Here is a 25,750-nt window from a genome sequence, read left to right on the forward strand (position 1 = left end):
CAGTGAGTTGTGAGAAAATGCTGACTTGACTAGAAGGATTAGCCCGTGGGAACCAATTTCATGCTAACTGTATTAGCTAATGTATGAATATTTAACATGGAAATGCCAGGGAAGATGAATAGTGTTGCACATAAACATTAGCGACGGTAACACAATCATAATCCATACGACCAACACAGTTAGTTTATGAGAGAGTAATGACACACACATGGTTAAGCATGCATACACACACACACAAACAAACGTGTGCTCATATGCACACACAAACACACAACCACCTGTGTGGACACACACACACACACATACACACACAATGCATCAACCATAAATACGAGCTGAAAAAGCATAATCGCATATTTCTGATGAAAAGTCATCAGAGCGCTCAACAGTGTACTGTCTACACTCGGTTAGTTGTTTTTATCAAATAGATTACATGAAATCGTTTTTTAACAATAGCTAAAGTTTTGAGGCCGACCCCGTCAATCTCTCCTCCACTTTGAGCCATGAGAGATTGACATGCATATCATTCATGTCAGCTCCCTGTGTACTTTTAAGGTCCAGCCGTGCTGCCCTGTTCTGAGCCAATTGTAATTTTCCTAAGTGCCTCGTTGTGGCACCTGACCACACGACTGAACAGTAGTCCAGGTCGACCAGACTAGGGCCTGTAGGACCTGCCTTGTTGATATTGTTGTTAAGAAAGTAGAGCAGCACTTTATTTTACAGACAGACCTCTCCCCATCTTAGCCCCTGTTATATCAATATGTCAATAAGTCTTGATCCGTCCCAATCCAACGGACAGATGCTAAGCTCACCTCCATGGCCCATGGGAGCAAGGCGTAGGAGATCGGGGAGGCATTCTGGCCACACATCTATCCGAGAAGATCGGATTCAGCTAGCAAACAGCTTTGCCCCGTTTGAGACGGACCTACCAGCCCCAGGAGTCAGTATGGATCCTCGGTGTATACCAACAGCCCCCCACGGCCACTACAGTTCAGCAGGTTGTTTCCCCATCGGATTCCATCACGACCACCATCATTGTAGGCAGCTCGATGGTGAGAGATTTTGGCCTGCCTACGTTCTGTTCCCAACCAAGGTCCACTGTTACCCAGGAGCCCATGTCCATGACAACAACTCTCTCCTGCCCAGAGTTCTGGCTTACTACTCCAATATTGACACCATCGTCACTCAGGTAGGTTTTAACTACCTTCGTTTTAAGAAATCTGAGGAACTGAGGGAGGACTACAAACAATGTTTAAGACCCGCTAGCACAGGGAAGATAATAATCATCTCTGGCACCCTCCCGTGCTACCGATGTTCCAGCTGACTCTTTGCCCTGAATAAGTACCTGAAGAACCAGGAATGTCTCCTTTTGTGACAAATTTGTTTTGCTGTGGGAGCAACCAGCACTTTTTAAAAGAGACGGGATTCACCCTAACCACAGGGGTTCCAGGATTATTTCCAGCAACATCAAACTGTTTTAGAGACTGAAAGACAGGGTTTGGTATTGCTCCAGTCCCAGCAACATCGCAAACTGTTATAGAGACTGACAGACAGGGCCTGGTAGTGATCCAGTCCCAGCAACATCAAACTGTTATAGAGACTGACAGACAGGGCTTGGTAGTGATCCAGTCCCAGCAACATCAAACTGTTATAGAGACTGACAGACAGGGCCTGGTATTGCTCCAGTCCCAGCAACATCAAACTGTTATAGAGACTGACAAACAGTGTCTGGTAGTGATCCAGTCCCAGCAACATCAAACTGTTATAGAGACTGACAGACAGGGCCTGGTATTGCTCCAGTCCCAGCAACATCAAACTGTTATAGAGACTGACAGACAGTGTCTGGTAGTGATCCAGTCCCAGCAACATCAAACTGTTATAGAGACTGACAGACAGGGCCTGGTAGTGATCCAGTCCCAGCAACATCAAACTGTTATAGAGACTGACAGACAGTGTCTGGTAGTGATCCAGGCCCAGCAACATCAAACTGTTATAGAGACTGACAGACAGGGCCTGGTATTGCTCCAGTCCCAGCAACATCAAACTGTTATAGAGACTGACAGACAGTGTCTGGTAGTGATCCAGTCCCAGCAACATCAAACTGTTATAGAGACTGACAGACAGGGCCTGGTAGTGATCCAGTCCCAGCAACATCAAACTGTTATAGAGACTGACAGACAGGGCCTGGTATTGCTCCAGTCCCAGCAACATCAAACTGTTATAGAGACTGACAGACAGGGTCTGGTACTGATCCAGTCCCAGCAACATCAAACTGTTATAGAGACTGACAGACAGGGCCTGGTATTGCTCCAGTCCCAGCAACATCAAACTGTTATAGAGACTGACAGACAGGGTCTGGTACTGATTCAGTCCCAGCAACATCAAACTGTTATAGAGACTGACAGACAGTGTCTGGTAGTGATCCAGTCCCAGCAACATCAAACTGTTATAGAGACTGACAGACAGTGTCTGGTAGTGATCCAGTCCCAGCAACATCAAACTGTTATAGAGACTGACAGACAGGGTCTGGTACTGATCCAGTCCTCCCTGTCAGAATAAGCAACAGAGGAATTGGAAACCATATCAACTCCTACAGAAATGGCTGGTCCTTTGTTTTTATTTTTTTATTTAACCAGGCAAGTCAGTTAAGAACAAATTCTTATTTACAATTACGGCCTACCGGGGAACAGTGGGTTAACTGCCTTGTTCAGGGGTAGAACGACAGATTTTTACCTTCTCAGCTCGGGGATTCGATCTAGCAACCTTTCAGTTGGCTGGCCCAACGCACTAACCACCTGCCGCCCCAAGCTGTTCCTGCGTGTGTGTCTCTTCACAGTCCCCGCTGTTCCATTAGGTGTAGTTTTACCTGATTTTTAAATCTGATTCTACTGCTTGCATCAGTTACCTGTATAGGCCACCAAAGTACTGCCCAACTTGCTTTACTGATTCCTCTGAACTATTCTCGATTGTCCTTGAGAACTATGATAAAATCATTGTGTTGGGCGATTTTAATATTCATGTTGACAAAGAGACTGACGCCAAGGCCATCGAACGTATTCATCTTTTGAACTCTATGGACTTTATCTAACATGTTACCAGGCACACCCATAACCGCGACCACACTCTGGACCTGGTTATTACCAAGGGGCTTTCTACTGGGCTCACCCATAACCGCGACCACACTCTGGACCTGGTTATTACCAAGGGGCTTTCTACTGGGCTCACCCATAACCGCGACCACACTCTGGACCTGGTTATTACCAAGGGGCTTTCTACTGGGCTCACCCATAGCCGCGACCACACTCTGGACCTGGTTATTACCAAGGGGCTTTCTACTGGGCTCACCCATAACCGCGACCACACTCTGGACCTGGTTATTACCAAGGGGCTTTCTATTGACATATCCTCGATTATTGATGTTGCTTTATCTGATCACCACTCCATATTTTTTACTACCTTGTTGCCCATAGCGCAGTGTAATACTGAACGCATTATTAAGAAGTACTATCTCACCTCTGACATTGATACAGATGTTATTGAGTGTATGAACAACACTCCACCACCTATTCTGCCTTCTTCTTCTGATAACTTTAATAGCAAATTAAAAGGCAACCATTGATGCCATGGCTCCAGTAAAGTTGAAAAAGGCCTCATCCAAACAGAGATGAGGGAGGAAACTAATACATTTAATTGAGCGGAAGTGAAGAAAGTCAAAGTTGCAGGTCCTTTATGATATTCTGAGAGAGCATCTTGGAAAATTTTTGGGGCATTTAAAAAAAAAAAATCCAATGTGGTATTCGGGCCCACCACAGCACAGAGACAGCCTTAGTTAAAGAGGTAAATTATCTTAAAGCCAACACAGATGCCAAACTGCTCTCTGTCCTTTAAGACCTATTTAACCAGTCAAGAGTTGTGGCGTTCCATAACGTTCGATTTTGGGTCTGGTACTGTTCAGTTTATATATGTTACCCCTTGGCAGCATTATCAGAAAGCACAGCATTGGTTTTCACTGCTACGCAGACACAACTTTGTGTTTCTGTGTTACCAGAGGATTTTACCTTTACGGATCATTTATTGTATTAGTGATTTAAATACTTGGGTGGCTCACAACTTCCTCCAACTAAATCAAGACAAGAACAAGGTACTTATTGTTTGGCGCCAAAGCACAGAGAGAAAATCTGGGGGCACATTTTAGGGCAAGACAGATAAAACACCAGGTTAAAAACGAGGTGTTATTATAGATTCTAAACTCAATTTTGAATCAAACATTAGGAATGTGACCGATATATTTTTACCACTTGAGGAACATTGCCAAGGTGTTGCCGTTTCTCTCTAAGGCTGATACAGAGACTCATCCATGCTTTTATTACAAGCAGGCTTGACTCCTGTAATGCTCTTCTGTCTGGTGAGTTTTAGAATTAATTATCTATTGGTTTGTAAATCAATCTACGATTGTGCACCTCAATATATGTCAGACATGATTTTAATGTATGTACCCAGTAGGTCCCTCAGGTCCTTTGTTACTGACCTTTTAACTATCCCATAGAGGCATGGAGAGGAAGCCTTTTAACTATCCCAAAGCCCAGGACCAAGAGGCATGGAGAGGAAGCTTTTTAACTATCCCAAAGCCCAGGACCAAGAGGCATGGAGAGGAAGCCTTTTAACTATCCCAAAGCCCAGGACCAAGAGGCATGGAGAGGAAGCCTTTTAACTATCCCAAAGCCTCGGACCAAGAGGCATGGAGAGGAAGCCTTTTAACTATCCCAAAGCCTAGGACCAAGAGGCATGGAGAGGCAGACTTTTAACTATCCCAAAGCCTCGGACCAAGAGGCATGGAGAGGAAGCCTTTTAACTATCCCAAAGCCCAGGACCAAGAGGCATGGAGAGGAAGCCTTTTAACTATCCCAAAGCCCAGGACCAAGAGGCATGGAGAGGAAGCCTTTTAACTATCCCAAAGCCCAGGACCAAGAGGCATGGAGAGGAAGCCTTTTAACTATCCCAAAGCCCAGGACCAAGAGGCATGGAGAGGAAGCTTTTTAACTATCCCAAAGCCCAGGCCCAAGAGGCATGGAGAGGAAGCCTTTTAACTATCCCATAGAGGCATGGAGAGGAAGCCTTTTAACTATCCCAAAGCCCAGGACCAAGAGGCATGGAGAGGAAGCCTTTTAACTATCCCAAAGCCCAGGACCAAGAGGCATGGAGAGGAAGCCTTTTAACTATCCCAAAGCCCAGGACCAAGAGGCATGGAGAGGAAGCCTTTTAACTATCCCAAAGCCCAGGACCAAGAGGCATGGAGAGGAAGCCTTTTAACTATCCCAAAGCCTCGGACCAAGAGGCATGGAGAGGCAGCCTTTTAACTATCCCAAAGCCCAGGACCAAGAGGCATAGAAAGGTAGTTACTATGCCCCCAGCCTCTGGAATAGTCTGCCAGAGAACCTGAGGAGGGTCGAAACTGGACATATTTAAAAGAGATCTTAAAACACCTTTTTAGCTTTGCTTTTCCTTCGGGTGCTTTTCCTTAGGGTGCTTTTCCTTAGGGTGCTTTTCCTTCGGGTGCTTTTCCTTCGGGTGCTTTTCCTTCGGGTGCTTTTCCTTCGGGTGCTTTTCCTTCGGGTGCTTTTCCTTAGGGTGCTTTTCCTTAGGGTGCTTTTCCTTAGGGTGCTTTTCCTTAGGGTGCTTTTCCTTCGGGTGCTTTTCCTTCGGGTGCTTTTCCTTCGGGTGCTTTTTAGTCATTCAGTTGAATTTGATATTTTATCCTCTTATGTTTGTTGTAATGTAAATATATTTTTATCTTCATAGTTTTTTCCTGTGAAGCACATTGTGTTGCATTCCATGTCTGAAAGCTTGATTTGATACTTAATGCATTCCATGTCTGAAAGCTTGATTTGATACTTAATGCATTCCCTGTCTGAAAGCTTGATTTGATACTTAATGCATTCCCTGTCTGAAAGCTTGGTTTGATACTTAATGCATTCCCTGTCTGAAAGCTTGGTTTGATACTTAATGCATTCCCTGTCTGAAAGCTTGGTTTGATACTTAATGCATTCCCTGTCTGAAAGCTTGGTTTGATACTTAGTGCATTCCCTGTCTGAAAGCTTGATTTGATACTTAATGCATTCCCTGTCTGAAAGCTTGATTTGATACTTAATGCATTCCCTGTCTGAAAGCTTGATTTGATACTTAATGCATTCCCTGTCTGAAAGCTTGGTTTGATACTTAATGCATTCCCTGTCTGAAAGCTTGGTTTGATACTTAATGCATTCCCCATAAATATTAGCCATGAGAAACGAATGTAATTACACACAAACACACGCACACTTATCTCCACTTATCTTACATTTTTTACATTTGAGTCATTCAGCAGACACTCTTATCCAGAGAGACTTACAGTAGTGAGTGCATACCATGGGAATCGAACCCAGAACCCTGGCATTGAAGGCGCCATGCTCTACCAACTGAGCAACATGGGACACCGATACCTCCTGAACAGCCTTCCTTCAACTGCATTTCCATTACTTTTACAATGTAACGTTAGTCACTTAGCAGATACGCTTATCCAGAGCAACTTACAGGAGCAATTAGGGTTAAGTGCCTTGCTCAAGGGCACATCGGCAGATGTTTCCCCTAGTTGGGGTTTCGAACCAGCACATTGGAACACTCCAAACAGTGTGTTCTATGGAATAAACCATCACACAAGACATCCAGGGGGTGTTTCTCAATGATCAATTTAAATAACAATAGTCACATATGTAACATATTCAAGTGTATTGAAGTCTGTATAAGAACAAAGTGCAAAGTTATATTTCATCAAAACAATTTGATCTTGGTTATGACTGATATGAAACTCAAACATCTGACCCCACCTCTTCCTCATCCTCTGTTCCCCAAGACTCTCTTATCAGACCTCCAGAACCTCTGTTCTGTTCTTTTCCCCTCGAGGACACAGTTATCTGCAACCCTGAGGGCAACGCACAAACACACACACACACACACTCCCAGCGGTTCTAAGAATCCCAAGGGTAGTGCCTGACAATGTCAGCAGAATGTTCTAGCGAGATGAGGAGAGGATGGCTGGGCGTGACAAGGTCACTACAGCTTACTATAACTGCAGCATTGGTCACTACAGCTTACTATGACTGCAGCATTGGACACTACAGCTTACTATGACTGCAGCATTGGTCACTACAGCTTACTATGACTGCAGCATTGGTCACTACAGCTTACTATGACTGCAGCATTGGTCACTACAGCTTACTATGACTGCAGCATTGGACACTACAGCTTACTATGACTGCAGTATTGGACACTACAGCTTACTATGACTGCAGCATTGGACACTACAGCTTACTATGACTGCAGCATTGTTCACTACAGCTTACTATGACTGCAGCATTGGTCACTACAGCTTACTATGACTGCAGCATTGGACACTACAGCTTACTATGACTGCAGCATTGGTCACTACAGCTTACTATGACTGCAGCATTGGTCACTACAGCTTACTATGACTGCAGCATTGGTCACTACAGCTTACTATGACTGCAGAATTGGTCACTACAGCTTACTATGATTGCAGCATTGGACACTACAGCTTACTATGACTGCAGCATTGTTCACTACAGCTTACTATGACTGCAGCATTGGTCACTACAGCTTACTATGACTGCAGCATTGGTCACTACAGCTTACTATGACTGCAGCATTGGTCACTACAGCTTACTATGACTGCAGCATTGGACACTACAGCTTACTATGACTGCAGCATTGGTCACTACAGCTTACTCTGACTGCAGCATTGGACACTACAGCTTACTATGACTGCAGCATTGGTCACTACAGCTTACTATGACTGCAGCATTGGACACACACCCTTCCAGCTCCATTCATTTACTCTGGATTCTCCCAACCTGCACTGTATTTTGTTGTTGTTGAATTGAACCTTTATTTAACTAGGCAAGTCAGTTAAGAACAAATTCTTAATTACAATGACGGCCTGCACCGGTCCAACCCGGACAACGCCGAACCAATGGCGCGCAGCCCTATGGGACTCCCAATCATGGCCGGTTGTGATACAGCCTGGATTTGAACTAGGGTGTCTGTAGTGACGCCTCTAGCACTGAGATGCAGTGCCTTAGACCGCTGCACCACTCGGGAACACTAGGCCCAATTTGCGTGCGTACAGCCGTGCAGCCATGCATTCCTGTGCGTATGTGTGTGGGTGTGTGTTTCCGTATGCGTGTGTGTCTGATATTGCGCAGTGCTCTGACGCACCTGACCTGATCTGGTACAGATTTGTCAATGGTTGTGGTGGGCGGATATCCCACGCCTGCTACTTTATGATTTTCTGTGTTGCCTAGCAACCGTGTGAAACCTTTGCCTTCCCTCTCTCCCACCATCTCTCTCCATCGTTCTCTCTGCAGGGGCTCCACAGTGAAAAAGTTCATACCTTTTTTCCTCTAAGCCGTACTTTCAGCTGAAGGAACCCCGCACCGCTTTACCAAACACACCACCTAAAATGGTCCTTGGTTGTCATGGCATCAGTCTGCGTTCACATGGAGAGGACAGAGGGTCCACGTCTGTGTGAGAAGAGAGATGGAACCCCCTCCGCTCAAACACACATATGCGACAGAGAATGACACGTTTTTCCACCTTCTCAATGCCCATATATAGGAACTGTGGCAATGAAAGACGTTTGGTGATGACTTGGGGTTGCTCCTGTGGGTGGGTGGGTGGGTGGGTGGGTGGGTGGCTGGCTGGCTGGCTGGCACGCACGCAGGCAGGCAGGCACGCACGCACGCACGCACACACAGAGCAGCCTTTTACAGTCACCCTCTGCAGCATACATCAGAGTACAGTCCGTCTCTCTGACTGACAGCTTGAGTGACAGCTGAGACCTCGCTACCACGGCGATCGATACAGCGATTAACACACTTCTGTCAGACAGTGAGAGAGAAATGTGGAGAAAGAGATGTGGGCTGATGTAGGGAAGGAGAGAGAGATGGGGGCTGATGTAGGGAAGGAGAGAGAGATGGGGGCTGATGTAGGGAAGGAGAGAGAGAGATGGGGGTGATGTAGGGAATGAGAGAAAGAGATGAGGGCTGATGTAGGGAAGGAGAGAGAGAGATGTGGGCTGATGTAGGGAAGGAGAGAGAGAGATGGGTGATGTAGGGAAGGAGAGAGAGAGATGTGGGCTGATGTAGGGAAGGAGAGAGAGATGTGGGCTGATGTAGGGAAGGAGAGAGAGATGGGGTGATGTAGGGAAGGAGAGAGAGATGGGGGGTGATGTAGGGAAGGAGAGAGAGCGATGGGGGGTGATGTAAGGAAGGAGAGAGAGATGTGGGCTGATGTAGGGAAGGAGAGAGAGAGATGGGTGATGTAGGGAAGGAGAGAGAGATGTGGGCTGATGTAGGGAAGGAGAGAGAGAGATGGGGGTGATGTAGGGAAGGAGAGAGAGATGGGGGCTGATGTAGGGAAGGAGAGAGAGATGGGGGCTGATGTAGGGAAGGAGAGAGAGAGATGGGCGATGTAGGGAAGGAGAGAGAGAGAGAGATGGGGGGTGATGTAGGGAAGGAGAGAGAGAGATGTGGGCTGATGTAGGGAAGGAGAGAGAGAGATGGGGGTGATGTAGGGAAGGAGAGAGAGATGGGGGGGTGATGTAGGGAAGGAGAGAGAGAGATGGGGGGTGATGTAAGGAAGGAGAGAGAGAGATGTGGGCTGATGTAGGGAAGGAGAGAGAGAGAGATGTGGGCTAATGTAGGGAAGAAGAGAGAGAGATGTGGGTGATGTAGGGAAGGAGAGAGAGATGGGGGTGATGTAGGGAAGGAGAGAGAGAGATGGGGGGTGATGTAGGGAAGGAGAGAGAGAGATGGGGGGGTGAGGACAAGGGGAAAGAAAGTTGTGGAGAAAAAGCGAAGAAGTGAAACCGAGTGGAAAGTGAGAGAGAGACATTTCACCACTTAAAAATAGGAAGAGAACAGAGCCCAGTGGGACTGCCATCACTCTGACAATCTGACAAACCGGACGGATGAGAGGAGGAAGGAGAGAAGAACAGATGGAGAGAAGGAGGAGAGAAAAAGGGAGGGAGACTGAGGAGGTGTGGAGTATGTCTGCTTTGGTGGTGGACATTGGTGCAGAAAATGCGTTCTTACTTTCAATTTAACCTCTAAAATTAAACAATACAGATGGATATTTTGTGAAGATTGTGTTGAGTAATTGATTGGTTGAACAAACACTTTGAAAGTTCCAGGACTAGTTGAAGCATCCTGTTATAGGAGGGAGCTGATTGCCTTGGGGACAGGGAGAGCAGGTGTGGGGAGAATTTTGGGCTAGTTGAAACCAAAATGAGGCTAGTTGAGAACTCATTGTACACACACACACAAAATCCCAAAAGTGGACCCTGCTAATCGGTCAGGGACTCCATCCCAGGCCCATCATCTCCCACCACACAGAGACCCAGGTGCTGACAGATAGTTAACTCTAGCCAGGCTGTGGGCCAGACACAGGGAGGGAGGAGGGAGGAGGGGGAGAGAGGGAGGACAGAGGGGGGAGGACAGAGGGGGGAGGACAGAGGGGGAGACAGGAGGGGAAAGGGGGGGGGGGCAGGAGGGGGAGAGGGAGGGGAAAGGGGGGAGAGGGAAAAGGGGGAGACAGGAGGGGAGAGGGAAAATGGGGAGACGGGAGGGGAGAGAGAAAAAGCGGGAGACAGGAGGGGGAGAAAGGGAGGGGAAAAGAGGGAGACAGGAGGGGGAGAGAGGGAGGGGAAAAGAGGGAGACAGGAAGGGGAAAGGAGGGAGACAGGAGGGGGAGAGAGGGAGGGGAAAAGAGGAAGACAGGAGGGGAGAGAGGGAGACAGGAGGGGGAGAGAGGGAGGGGAAAAGAGGGAGACAGGAGGGGGAGAGAGGGAGGGGAAAAAAGGGAGACAGGAGGGGGAGAGAGGGAGGGGAAAAGAGGGAGACAGGAGGGGGAGAGAGGGAGGGGAAAAGAGGGAGACAGGAGGGGGAGAGAGGGAGGGGTAAAGAGGGAGACAGGAAGGGGAAAAGAGGGAGACAGGAGGGGGAGAGAGAGAGGGGAAAAGAGGGAGACAGGAGGGGAGAGAGGGAGACAGGAGGGGGAGAGAGGGAGGGGAAAAGAGGGAGACAGGAGGGGGAGAGAGGGAGGGGAAAAGAGGGAGACAGGAGGGGGAGAGAGGGAGGGGAAAGAGGGAGACAGGAGGGGGAGAGAGGGAGGGGAAAAGAGGGAGACAGAAGGGGAAAAGAGGGAGACAGGAGGGGGAGAGAGGGAGGGGAAAAGAGGGAGACAGGAGGGGGAGAGAGGGAGGGGAAAAGAGGGAGACAGGAGGGGGAGAGAGGGAGACAGGAGGGGGAGAGAGGGAGGGGAAAAGAGGGAGACAGGAGGGGAGAGAGGGAGACAGGAGGGGGAGAGAGGGAGGGGAAAAGAGGGAGACAGGAGGGGGAGAGAGGGAGGGGAAAAGAGGGAGACAGGAGGGGAGAGAGGGAGGGGAAAAGAGGGAGACAGGAGGGGGGGAGGGGGAAGGGAAAAGAGGGAGACAGGAGGGGGGAGAGGGAGGGGAAAAGAGGGAGACAGGAGGGGGGAGAGAGGGAGGGGAAAAGAGGGAGACGGGAGGGGGAGAGAGGGAGGGAAAAGAGCTGGCAGAATGGATACTGATGCTCTTCCCCGTTGTGGAGACAACAAGAAAGAGAAAAATGAAGGGAGAGAGAAAGAGAGAGAGAGAGAAACTAAATGAAGAGAGAAAAAGACAATCAGAAAGATAGTAAGAAAGATAGATAGTCAGAAAGATATTCAGAAAGATAGTAAGAACTATACAGTTGAAGTCGGAAGTTTATATACACTTAGGTAGGAGTCATTAAAACTAGTTTTTTAACCACTCCACAAATGTCTTGTTAATATAGTTTTGGCAAGTTGGTTAGGATATCTACTTTGTGCATGACAAGAGTAATTCTTCCAACAATTATTTTCAAACAGATTATTTCACTGTATCACAATTCCAGTGGGTCAGAAGTTTCCATACACTAAGTTGACTGTGCTTTTAAACAGCTTGGAAAATTCCAGAAAATGATGTCATGGCTTTTGAAGCTTCTGATAGGCTAATTGACATCATTTGATGTATTTCAAGGCCTACCTTCAAACTCAGTGCCTCTTTGCTTGACATCATGGGAAAATCAAAAGAAATCAGCCAAGACCTCAGAACAAAAGAATTGTAGACCTACACAAGTCTGGTTCATCCTTGGGAGCTATTTCCAAACGCCTGAAGGTACCACGGCCACTCAGGTACCAAGGTACCACTCAGCAAGGAAGAATCCACTGCTCCAAAACCACCATAAAAAGCCAGACTACGTTCTGCAACTGCACATGGGGACAAAGATCATACTTTTTGGGGAAATGTCCTCTGGTCTGATAAGACAAAAATAAAACTGTTTGGCCATAATGACCATTGTATGTTTGGAGGAAAAAGGGGGATTGCAAGCCGAAGAACATCATCCCAACCGTGAAGCACGACAGCATCATGTTGTGAGGGTGCTTTGCTGCAAGAGGGACTGGTGCACTTCACAAAATAGATGGCATCATGAGGATGGAAAATTATGTGGATATATTGAAGCAACATCTCAAAGACATCAGTCAGGAAGTTAAAGCTTTGTCGCAAATGGGTCTTCCAAATAGACAATGACCCCAAGCATACTTGGTATTGGAGTGGCCATCACAAAGCCCTGACCTCAATCCCATAGAAAATGTATGGGCAGAATTGAAAAAGCAGAATTGAAAAAGCGTGTGTGAGCAATGAGGCCTACAAACCTGACTCAGTTACACCAGCTCTGTCAGGAGGAATGGGCCAAAATTCACCCAACTTATTGTGGGAAGCTTGTAGAAAGCTACCCGAAACGTTTGACCCAAGTTAAACAATTTAAAGGCAATGCTACCAAATACTAATTGAGTGTATGTAAACTTCTGACCTACTGGGAATGTGATGAAATTAATAAAAGCTGAAATACATCATGCTCTCTGCTATTATTCTGACATTTCACATTCTTAAAATAAAGTGGTGATCCTAACTGACCTAAGACAGGGAATGTTTACTGAGTTTAAATGTATTTGGCTAAGGTGTATGTAAATTCTGACTTCAACTGTAGATAGTGAGAAAGATAGATAGTCAGAAAGACAGACAGTCAGAAAGACAGACAGTCAAAGATTGACAGTCAGAAAGACAGACAGTCAGAAAGACAGATAGTCAGAAAGACAGATAGTCAGAAAGACAGATAGTCAGAAAGACAGATAGTCAGAAAGATAGATTGTGAAAGAGAGCAAGTGGTCGAGAGAGATACTATGTGGTGCTCACGGCAACACAACGACAAACACACACCAAGCGCAAAACGGAAGACGACATCCACTGATCTCTATTAGTCATGGAAATACATAAACATATTGCTACATGGCCCAGCAGAGCTGCATTCTGCTGGGTGATGTATATTAACTGAGGGTTTCAGAGGCAACAAGCCATGAAAACTGGGAAACAGGCCATTAGAGACTTATGATTGAGACAGGGCAATTATAGCATAGTATACTGGCACTCCATAACAATGGTTATCAGTTAAAGTAATGACAGGAGGTGTAGGAATTACAAGTGACAGGGGGAGGTGTGTGCGTACCTGTGACAGGCTGGAGAAGCCCAGGTTGTGACAACCGTTGCAGGGTGTGAGGGCCTCCCAGAACCCAGCGGGGCCACAGCTCTTCTCCCCCTCCTCTTCCTCCTGGGCCGGGGGAAGTGGGGGAGTGGGCCGCTGCAGAGAGATACAATACACACGGTTCATTTAAAACACACACTCACAACACACACACACACACACACACCACACACACACACACACACTGAATCTCACACAGCCCTACTCCAGATCACTACAGAGAAACACAATACCATATTGAAGATGTAAAGAATGTGTTGGTCTGATATGTACGAGGGAGTGAATCCAGATGCAGAACTGGAAGTCTTTTGAAAAATATTCAAGCAAATTGTTGACAAGCACCTGTTAAGAAACTAACCGTGGGAACTGTTAGAGCCTCCTGGATTGATGACGAACTGAAACATTTTATGTTTCAAAGAAATTATGCAAAAGAGGTGGCAAACAAGTCAGGCTGCTCTGCCGATTGGTCGACATAATGAGAACTGTTGAAACTAAACTAAACAAAAAGAAGAAAGTATTACCAAACAAAGATAAATGACGAAAAACCCAATTCATCTCCATCATTCACTGAAGTTGATGGGCCTTTCATAACAAAACCTTTTGGTATTGCCAATCATTTCAATTACTATTTTCACTAGTAGTGGAAAAACTCAGAAGTGAAACAGTAAACCATCATATTTGGGTATAAAGTATTTAAAACCTGTTATGGCTGCTGTCCCTGTACAGGGATCAACATCAGCGGAAATTTCAGAGTGACAACTAATAGTACTCGATACAACTCAAACTTTCATTAAAACACACATGCAGGGTACTCAATTAAAGCTACACTTGTTGTGAATCTAGCCAACATGTCAGATTTTTAAAATGCTTTTCGGCGAAAGCATGATAAGCTATTATCTGATAGCATGCAACCCCCCGAAATACCTGAAGGGGACGTAAACAAAAGAATTAGCGTAGCCGGCGCTACACAAAACGCAGAAATAAAATATAAAACATTCATTACCTTTGACAAGCTTCTTTGTTGGCACTCCTATATGTCCCATAAACATCACAATTGGGTCTTTTTTTCGATTAAATCCGTCCATGTATACCCAAAATGTCCATTTATGAAGCCCGTCTGATCCAGGAAAAAACTGCTTTCCAAAACGCAACGTCATTTTTTTAAATTAGAAAAGTTGCCTATAAACTTTGACAAAACACTTCAAACTACTTTTGTAATCCAACTTTAGGTATTAGTAAACATTAATAATCGATCAAATTGATCACGGGGCGATCTGTATTCAATAGCAGCAAGTCTTGAAATCATGGTCCATATTCTCTCTTCCATAACTTCCTCCGGTGTACTCGATGACAGGAAGTGCCTATTCCTCATTTCAGCAAGGATTAACTTCAACCAAATTGCCAAGTCTGGCGACATCGTGTGGAAGCTGTAGGAACTGTAAACTGGTCGCTATCTATTTTCCCTTGCCATAGACAATACAGAGACTGGCGGAGGGATTTTTTTTTTTTTTTTTTTTTTTTGTGAACAGTTTTCCTTGGGATTTTGCCTGCTACACACGTTCTGTTATAGTCACATACATGATTTACCAGTTTTAGAAACTTCAGAGTGTTTTCTATCCACACATACTAATCATATGCATATACTATATTCCTGGCATGAGTAGGAGGACGTTGAAATTTTGTGCGATTTTTAACAAAAAGCTGAAAAAATTCACAGCCTCCTTAAGGAGTTTTAATAATGAAGGAGAAGGATTGCTGTTTTCAGTTCAGTCAAGTTAGTGTGGGAGAGGTGGAAAAACAGTTTTTATCCATCAATAATGATAAGCCTCCAGGTATAGACAACCTTGATGGTAAACTATTGAATGGTAGCAGACTGTATCACCACCCCTATTGGCTAGATCTTTAACCAAAGCCTGAAGGAGTGTGTGTGTCCACAGGTGTGGAAGGAAGTAAAAGTAATTCCACTGCCTAAAAATAGTAAAGCACCCTTTGCTGGCGCTAACAGCCGCCCAATCAGTTTGCTGCCTATTTTTAGTTAACTGATGCAGATAATTGTGTTTGATCAAATACAACACTATTTTTCAGAGAAGGACATGAGAAGGACATTCAACTTGTACTGCACTGACTCAGATGACTGATTGGTTAAAATACATTTATAATAAGATGATAGTTGGAGCTGTATTGTTAGATTTCAGTGCAGTCTTCAATGTTATTGATCATACATTATTATTAAAAAAACGCACTTGGTATGGCTTTACATCACCTGCCAACACATGGTTGGAGAGTTATTTATCCAATAGAACCCAGTGTTCTTCAATGGAATCGTCTTTAACATCAGATATCTACAATGAGGTATCCCTCAGGGCAGTTGCCTTGGGCCGATACTCTTCTCTATTTTAACAAATTATTTGCTGTTGGTTTTACACAAAACTAGAATGCCTACGTATGCGGATGATTTCACACTTTACAGCACTCAAAGCCAGTGAGCTCACTGAAATTCTAAATAAGGAAACAGTAGCAAAACTGCAGCTGGCTCATAAACAAAGCAGAATGCTTAACTGCACATACAGAACTAACAACAACAACATGCATGCTAGTCTTTCCTAGTTGAGGGTTGACAAGAGATTAACTGCTTCTCATAGTTTTAATGAGAAATATTACTGTGACGAAAATACCAGTCTGTCTGCATAATCAAATAACGTTCAGCTCAGACACTCATTCACACCCCACAAGACATACCACCAGGGGTCTCTTCACAGTCCAAAACAAATTCACGGCAACGCAGTTTTATACAGAGCCATGATCGCATGGAACTCTCTACTATCTCCCATCACTCAAACAGCAAAAGGACCTTAAAAAATACTGATTAAAAAAACAACTCATGGACTGGCGGGGACAAACACACACACATTATTTTTGTTGCATTGTTTGTATATAATTGTATTTAAAATGTGTGTGACTTTCCTTGTCTATCAGTGTTTTGTTACTTTGTAATGTTCAGTGTTTTTTATGGACCCCGGGAAGAGCAGAAACTGCTTCTGCAAAAGCTACTGGGGATCCTGACAAACAAATAATACACACACGTGCACGCTAACACACACAATATGCCCTTTTCACAGGGTCTGTATTGCCAGGAGGATATATGTTTAGACGGGTCTTGTGAAAGGGGTATTGTCTCCTGATAATAGCAGTGACCCAAATGATGCAGAGGGAAAGCCCAAGGTCCCAGTGAGATTGAGAGGCAGAGAGGCAGGGGAAATAGAGAAAGAGCAAGACAGGAACAGAGAGAGAGAAAGAATGATAGAGAGGGGCAGATGGAGTAAGGAGGAGAGGGAGAGACATTTCTGTAGAAAATAAATGGAAGAACCAGAAGGTCACCAGTCTTATGAGATTGCGAAAAGACTAAACAAAATGCAATATAGACATACTCTACAAAACACACAATAATCATCTCACACACACACACACACACACACACACACACACACACACACACACACACACACACACACACACACACACACACACTCTCTCTCTCTCTCTCTCTTCAGGTCTATTAGATGGGCTTAACACGGATACCATTATTATTTTTTCCATGTCCCAAATTGGACCCTATTCCCTACATACTAGGGCACTACTTTGATCTAGAAAGGGAGCCATAAACACTGCCAGAAAGGGTTCCATTTGGGACACAGGCTTCAACATGGACCCAGGCAGCCAGGTCCTTCCAGGTCTGCTCAGTTGAATGATGATACACTCATTTGGTGGAATAATATTAGCATGTGCTATCTAATGAATATTTCTTGTTCTCTGTTGAACGGTAGAGGTGATTTGTCAGGGCTAGGCCCTTTGAAAGCCTGGGGGTAGAGTCGTTGGACTCCTTGACACCACAAATTACTATGTTTAGTGGGGAAAAAGCTGGTTTGTTGTGTGCTACTATTAAGGTAGTGTGGGCTTGACTGTGTTGTCAATTGTCAATGGTCATCTTACAATCACACGTGACAAGGCCATGTTGGTACGGGCCACCAAGGCCATGTCGGTACGGGCCACCAAGGCCATGTCGGTACGGACCACCAAGGCCATGTCGGTACGGGCCACCAAGGCCATGTCGGTACGGCGCACCAATGATGTCACATCATTATTAAACAAACATGATGAACACCTATCTGTGACCTGGCTGTTGACTTGTTCTATTCAGTAACCAGCGTGTGGATTTCGCTGCCAAGAGGCTTTTCCGTAGCCAGCGAGGCCCTTCCGTAGTGTACAGCAGACGTAGTGAGGAGGGCAGTGGGCTACACGCATAGACATCCAACACTTTGTCTATGGTTATGCCTCAGCTCTGGAACCAGGAAGTTGATGAGTGTGTCCCACAGCAGATATGGGAGATGACCATGTTTTTATTCATCAGTCTGTCTGATGGACAGATGCTGCATTTCTCTCTGACATTTACAGTGTGTCATGCTAATGGAGGTGCATGCATACAAATGAGCACATAGGCCTGTATGGGCGCAGGGGACATATTCACACATCCAGATCCATAGAGAGCCATACAAATAAGTACGAGACACACACATACAGACACTGACCATGAAGACACTAAATCTAATACATACTGTTCGTAACCCTCTCCATTACATGTGCTCTGTGTGTGTGTGCGTGTGTGTGTGTGTGTGTGTGTGTGTGTTTGCGCCTACATCGTCGCCTCAGTGTGTGACTGATTGAGACGTGTTTGTGCTTCTATTAAACCAAGGCAAGGCCTGCCCAGAGGCTGTTGCTCCATCAAGCCACCCACTCCCACCACACACACAGCGGCAGTGGTTTGATTCAGACCAGATCAATTCCTGTTAGTGTGCCGCGCCAAACGCCACAGGTATCAATCTCCCTGGAAACGAGAGAAACTGGACCCCTGTCGCCATGATGAAAGCCCTTCTACCAATCAGCTCTCAGGGGTGAAGCTAGGCTGACCAAGGCCTTGTTCTAGTACTAAAACACGCACCCTTCCTTCCTACCTTACTGCCTTCCTTCAAGTGAATTCCAGCAAAATCACTGATTTGATGTAAAGCAAGGATTCCATTACATAGCTTTCACCAATCCAGTCATTTCAGATCAGTGGTTACTTTACAGAAGGAAGGAGGATGTTCTATACTGAACAGAAATGTACAGTGCATTCTGAAAGTATTCCAACACCTTCCATTTTTACACATTTTGTTAGGTTACAGCCTTATTCTAAAATTGGTTGAATACATTGTTTCCCTCTTCAATCTACACACAATACCCTATAATGACAAAGCAAAAACAGTTTATTTTAGCAAATGTATTAGAAATTTAAAAAAGGAATACCTTATTTACATAAGTATTCAGACCCTTTGCTATAAAACTTGAAATTGAGCTCAGGTGCAACCTGTTTCCATGGATCATCCTTGAGATGTTTCTACAACTTGGAGTCCATCTGTGGTAAATTCTATTGATTGGACATGATTTGGAAAGGCACAAACCTGTCTATATAAGGTCCCACAGTTGACAGTGCATGAAGCAAAAACCAATGAGGGGGAAGGAATTGTCATAAGAGCTTGTGTTGGGCACAGGTCTGGGGAAGGGTACCAAAAAATGTCTGCAACATGAAGGTCCCCAAGAACACAGTGGACTCAATCATTCTAAAATGGAAGAAGTTTGGAAAAACCAAGACTCTTCCTAGAGCTGGCCGCCCAGCCAAACTGAGCAATCGGGGGAGAAGGGCCTTGGTTCGGGAGGTGACCAAGAACACGATGGTCACTCTGACAGAGCTCCAGAGTTCCTCTGTGGAGATGTTGGAACCTTCCAGAAGGATAACCATTTCTGCAGCACTCCACCTATCAGGCCTTTATGGTTAAGTGGCCCAGCCAGATCCCAGTGATGTTCCATATGGGCGAAAAACGTATTTCGCTAACATTTTGTTCACATCCTTGTTAGTGAGAATGTATCCTTTGACATGACAATCCACCACCTGACAGCTGTGGGATATCAAGAAGCTGATTAAACAGCATGTCATTACACAGGTGGAACCTGTGCTGGGGACAAAAGGCCACTAAAAATGTGCAGTTTTGTCACACAACATAATGCCACAGATGTCTCAAGTTTTGATGGAGTGTGCAATTGGCATGCTGACTGCAGGAATGTCCACAAGAGCAGTTGCCAGAGAATTGTATATTAATTTCTCTACCATAAGCCGCCTCCAATGTTGTTTTAGAGAATTTGGCAGTACGTCCAACAGGCCTCACAACCACAGACCATGTGTAACCACACCAACCCAGGACCTCCACATCTGACTTCTTCACCTGCGGGATAATCTGAGACCAGCCACCCGGACAGCTGATGAATGTGTGGGTTTGCATAACTGAAGAATTTCTGCACAAACTATCAGAAACGTCTCAGGGAAGCTCATCTGCGTGCTCGTCGTCCTCACCAGGGTCTTGACCTGACTGCAGTTCAGCGTCGTAACCGACTTCAGTGGGCAAATGCTCACCTTCGATGGTCACTGGCTCCCTGGAGAAGTGGGCTCTTCACAGTTGAATACCGGTTTCAACTGTACCGGGAAGATGTGTGGGCGAGAGGTTTAATGATGTCAACGTTGTGAACAGAGTGCTCCATGGTGGCAGTGAGGTTATGGTATGGACAGGCATAAGCTACGGACAACAAACACGGGTATTTATTGATAGCAATTTGAATGCATAGAGATACTGTGACGAGTTCCTGAGGACCGTTGTCGTGCCATTCATCCGTCTCCTTCACCTCAAGTTTCAGCATGTCGCAAGGATCTGGTAGCTGAAAATGTCCCAGTTCCTTCATGGCCTGCATACCCAGACAGGTCACCCATTGAGCACGTATGAGATGCTCTGGATCGACTTGCACGACAGCATGTTCGAGTTCCTGCCAATATCCAGCAACTTCGCACAGCCATTGATGAGGAGTGGGACAACATTCCACAGCCCACAATCATCATCCTGATCAAGTCTATTTGCAGCGTGAGGCAAATGGTGGTCACACCAGATGCTGACTGGTTTTCTGATCTCCGCCCCTACTTTTTGTTTAAGGTATCTGTGACTAATAGATGTTTCTGTTATCCCAGTCATGTGAAATCAAAAGATCAGGCCCTAATTTATTTATTTCAATTGACTGATTTCCTTACATGAATGGTAACCCAGTAAAATCTTTGAAATTGTTAAATGTTGAGTTTATGTTTTTGCTTAGTAAACATGTCTGCCTTACAGCGTGTCTGAGGCTGCCCTCTTCTGGTGACTAAATGCTACTACAGTAATGGACCCCAGAGTGATGCAGTAGAACATGGTTTTCCAATCTAAGAATAACAATACGACCGTACGATACCACAGACCCAAAATTGCGTAAATGGTCCCCACCCTCCACATCCCCCTTGATTAACCCTGGTCCCAGCCACCCTCCCTGATCCAAAATGGTCCCCACTCTCCACATCCCCCTTGATTACCCCTGGTCCCATCCACCCTCCCTGATCCAAAATGGTCCCCACCCTCCACATCCCCCTTGATTACCCCTGGTCCCATCCACCCTCCCTGATCCAAAATGGTCCCCACCCTCCACATCCCCCTTGATTACCCCTGGTCCCATCCACCCTCCCTGATCCAAAATGGTCCCCACCCTCCACATCCCCCTTGATTACCCCTGGTCCCATCCTCCCTCCCTGATCCAAAATGGTCCCCACCCTCCACATCCCCCTTGATTACCCCTGGTCCCATCCACCCTCCCTGATCCAAAATGGTCCCCACCCTCCACATCCCCCTTGATTACCCCTGGTCTCATCCACCCTCCCTGATCCAAAATGGTCCCCACCCTCCACATCCCCCTTGATTACCCCTGGTCCCATCCTCCCTCCCTGATCCAAAATGGTGCTCACCTTTCTGACTCTGCTCAGGGTGCCGTTACTGCGTCGCTCCTCGTCTGATAGGTGACCGCTGCCAAAGCTCTCCATGGAATGAGAGTGGGATGAGATGGTCTGGCAGAGCTCCTAAGTAGAGTAGAGTGGAGTCGGGTACTAATTTAATGACTTAGTTTGATCACCACAAGCATCAGCAATGATTCCAAAGACAACACAAGGATCTATAAGATAAAGAGAATAGCAACATAACACACCTCAAAGGAGTAGTCTCTGTCCCGACACATCTTCATCTCATTCAGCAGCTTGGAGAGCTCCCCTGTCACAGCATCATCTGGGGAGGAGGAGGAGGGGGAAAGGAGATGGGGGAGAGGGAGGAGTAGAGGGAGCGAAGGAGAGAGATTACAAGGGGAGAGAGAGGAGAGATATGGGGAGAGAGAAAGGGGAGAGAGAGGAGATGGGAGAGGGGGAGAGAGAAGAGATGGGAGAGGGGGAGAGGAGATTGTGTATAGTAAAGGAAGGGGGCAAAAAAATACAAAATATGTTTTCAACAATTAGCATTAATTGTGACATGTAAGGCTGTTAAAGAATGGAGAGGTGAGAAAGAGAGCTGAAGTCAAAAGAGAAGAAGCCTCTTTCTCCATCACTCTCTCTCTTTCAATCTACTTTTCTCTGTGGCCTCTTTCGGAATCAATATCTAGCTTCTGCCACTGTGGCACACACACATCTTGGAGTGACCTGCTCACCGATGGTATTTCCTTCAGTGAAAACAGCTAGAGACAGAGTACTATAGTACATAATGATGATGGATCAAACTGGGGTTGTTTCTACTGAACAAATGAACTAAAGAGAGCAGACCTGGGGAAATACACATGTCAACACCTTAATATGTTCCTCTCTGTGTGGCGGCGTTGTAATCCAGGAAGTAGTTCCTCCGGTCTGCCCTCGTTCACTGGCCTTCACAGACCTGAAAGCACCACTCTCCCCCCCCCCCCTCTCTCCTCCTTTCTCCACAACACCCTCTCTCCTCCTTTCTCCACAACACCCTCTCTCCTCCTTTCTCCACCACACCCTCCCTCTCTCCTTTCTCCACCACACCCTCCCTCTCTCCTTTCTCCACAACACCCTCCCTGTCTCCCTCCCTCTCTCCACCATTCCCTCTCACCCTACAATAAAATGTGTCGAGGTGTTTAAACACAGTGTGTGTTCAGGCGTGCACGAGCTGTGCTGAATGTGTATTTTCTGCTCCCTCCCTCTCTCTCGCAATAAAGATAATTAAAGGGGAGTGCTGACTGGTGGTGATTGAGAAGAGAGAGAGAGAGAGCAGCGGGAATTGTATGAGAGATACTAGTGCACCGCTCCAACTCAGCCACTAGGGGCAGTGTTGGATAAGAGGAAAACACTATTGAAGTTGACTGAGGTAGTACAGGTTCATACCAATAGGCAGTGCTCACCATGTGTGTAGTAGATACCGTGCCTTCGGGAAAGTATTCAGCCCCTGGACTTTGTCCACACTTTGTTACATTACAGCCTTACTCTTTTCCCCCTCATCAATCTACACACAATACCCCAGAAATGTTTTGCAAAATTATTAAGAATAAAAAACTGAAATATCACATTTAAATAAGTACTCAAAATCAAATCAAATGTATTTGTCACATACACATGGTTAGCAGATGTTAATGAGAGTGTAGCAAAATGCTTGTGCCTCTAGTTCCAACAATACAGTAATAACCAACGAGTAATCTAACCTAACAATTCCACAACTACTACCTTATACACACACAAGTGTAAAGGGATAAAGAATATGTACATAAAGATATATGAATGAGTGATGGTACAGAACGGCATAGGCAAGATGCAGTAGATGGTATAGAGTACAGTATATACATATGAGATGAGTAATGTAGGGTATATAAACAAAGTGGCATAGTTTAAAGTGGCTAGTGATACATGTATTACATAAAGATGGCAAGATGCAGTAGATGATATAGAGTACAGTATATACATATACATATACTCAAGATGAGTAATGTAGGGTATGTAAACCTTCTATTAAGTAGCATTGTTTAAAGTGGCTAGTGATACATTTTTTACATCAATTTCCATTATTAAAGTGGCTGGAGTTGAGTCAGTGTGTTGGCAGCAGCCGCTCAATGTTAGTGGTGGCTGTTTAACAGTCTGATGGCCTTGAGATAGAAGCTGTTTTTCAGTCTCTCAGTCCCTGCTTTGATGCACCTGTACTGACCTCGTCTTCTGGATGACAGCGGGGTGAACAGGCAGTGGCTCGGGTGGTTGTTGTCCTTGATGATCTTTATGGCCTTCCTGTGACATCGGGTGGTGTAGGTGTCCTGGAGGGCCTCACTACCCTCTGGAGAGCCTTACGGTTGTGGGCGGAGCAGCTGTCGTACCAGGCAGTGATACAGCCCGACAGGATGCTCTCGATTGTGCATCTGTAGAAGTTTGTGAGTGCTTTTGGTGACAAGCTGAATTTCTTCAGCCTCCTGAGGTGTGGGTGGACCAATTCAGTTTGTCCGTGATGTGTACGCTGAGGAACTTAAAACGTACTACCCTCTCCACTACTGTCCCGTCGATGTGGATAGGGGGGTGCTCCCTCTGCTGTTGAGTGTGAGGTTATTTTCCTGACACCACACTCCGAGGGCCCTCAACTCCTTCCTGTAGGCCGTCTCGTCGTTGTTGGTAATCAAGCCTACCACTGTAGTGTTGTCCTGAAAACTTAATGATTGAGTTGGAGGCGTGCATGGCCATGCAGTCGTGGGTGAACAGGGAGTACAGGAGAGGCTCAAGAACGCACCCTTGTGGGGCCCCAGTGTTGAGGATCAGCGGGGTGGAGATGTTGTTACCTACCCTCACCACCTGGGGGCGGCCCGTCAGGAAGTCCAGTACCCAGTTGCACAGGGCGGGGTCAAGACCCAGGATCTCGAGCTTGATGACGAGTTTGGAGGGTACTATGGTGTTAAATTCTGAGCTGTAGTCCATGAACAGCATTCTCACATAGGTATTCCTCTTGTCCAGATGTGTTAGGGCAGTGTGCAGTGTGGTAGCGATTGCGTCGTCTGTGGACCTATTGGGGCGGTAAGCAAATTGGAGTGGGTCTAGGGTGTCAGGTAGGGTGGAGGCCCTTTACTCAGTACTTTGTTGAAGCACCTTTGGCATCGATTACAGCCTCTTCTTGGATATGACGCTACAAAAGCCTGGCACACCTGTATTTGGGGAGTTTCTCCCATTCTTCTCTGCAGATCCTCTCAAGCTCTATCAGGTTGGATGGGGAGCGACGCTACACAGCTGTTTTCAGGTATCTCCAGAGATGTTCGATCGGGTTCAAGTCCGGGCTCTGGCTAGGCCACTCAAGGACATTTAAGAGACTTGTCCCGAAGCCACTCCCGCGTTGTCTTGGCTGTGTGCTTAGGGTCGTTGTCCTGTTGGAAGGTGAACCTTCACCCCAGTCTGAGGTCCTGAGCGCTCTGGGGCAGGTTTTCATCAAGGACTCTCTGTACTTTACTCCATTCATCTTTGCCTCCATCCTGAGTAGTCTCCCAGTCCCTGCTGCTGAAAAACATCCACACAGTATGATGCTGCCATCACCATGCTTCACTGTAGGGATGGTGCCAGGTTTCCTCCAGACGTGATGCTTGGCATTCAGGCCAAAGAGTTCAATCTAGGTTTCATCAGACCAGAGAATCTTGTTTCTCATGGTCTGAGAGTCTTTAGGTGCCTCCAAGAGGGCTGTCATGTGCCTTTTTACTAAGGAGTGGCTTCCGTCAAGTCACTCTACCATAAAGGCCTGATTGGTGGAGTGCTGCAGAGACGTGAGAACCTTTCAGAAGGACAACCATCTCTACAGAAGAACTCTGGAGCTCTGTCAGAGTGACCATCGTGTTCTTGGTCACCTCCCGGACCAAGGTCCTTCTCCCCCGATTGCTCACTCTAGAAAGAATCTTGGTGGTTACAAGCTTAATCCATTTAAGAATGATGGAGGATAAGGTATTTCTGTTTTTTAAATTTAATAAATTTGCCAAAATTTCTAAAAACCTGTTTTCGCTTTGTCATTATGAGGTATTGTGTGAGGATGATTTATTTATTTAATCCATTTGAGATTAAGACCGTAACGTAAACAAATGTGGAAAAAGCCAAGGGGTCTGAATAC

At 45.9% G+C, this 25,750-nt stretch overlaps 1 protein-coding gene across 6 annotated transcripts in view; it reads right to left on the reverse strand.

The window, feature by feature from the left end:
• LOC139378448 (ankyrin repeat and sterile alpha motif domain-containing protein 1B-like) overlaps positions 1–25,750 on the reverse strand; it is a 308,202-nt gene that overhangs the window by 161,984 nt on the left and 120,468 nt on the right. For all 6 annotated transcript variants that reach the window (XR_011628293.1, XR_011628295.1, XR_011628294.1 and 3 more), the window contains 3 exons: positions 21,840–21,916; positions 21,604–21,714; positions 13,662–13,793 (listed from right to left, as the gene is read on the reverse strand). Coding sequence is in view for 3 of the 6 variants with exons in the window: in XM_071120627.1 (XP_070976728.1) it covers positions 13,662–13,793; positions 21,604–21,714; positions 21,840–21,916 (320 nt within the window). In the remaining 3 variants the exon portion in view is untranslated. The remainder of the gene's footprint in view (positions 1–13,661; positions 13,794–21,603; positions 21,715–21,839; positions 21,917–25,750) is intronic.

This window comes from Oncorhynchus clarkii, chromosome 21 (assembly GCF_045791955.1).
Source record: "Oncorhynchus clarkii lewisi isolate Uvic-CL-2024 chromosome 21, UVic_Ocla_1.0, whole genome shotgun sequence".
Lineage (NCBI taxonomy): Eukaryota > Metazoa > Chordata > Actinopteri > Salmoniformes > Salmonidae > Oncorhynchus > Oncorhynchus clarkii.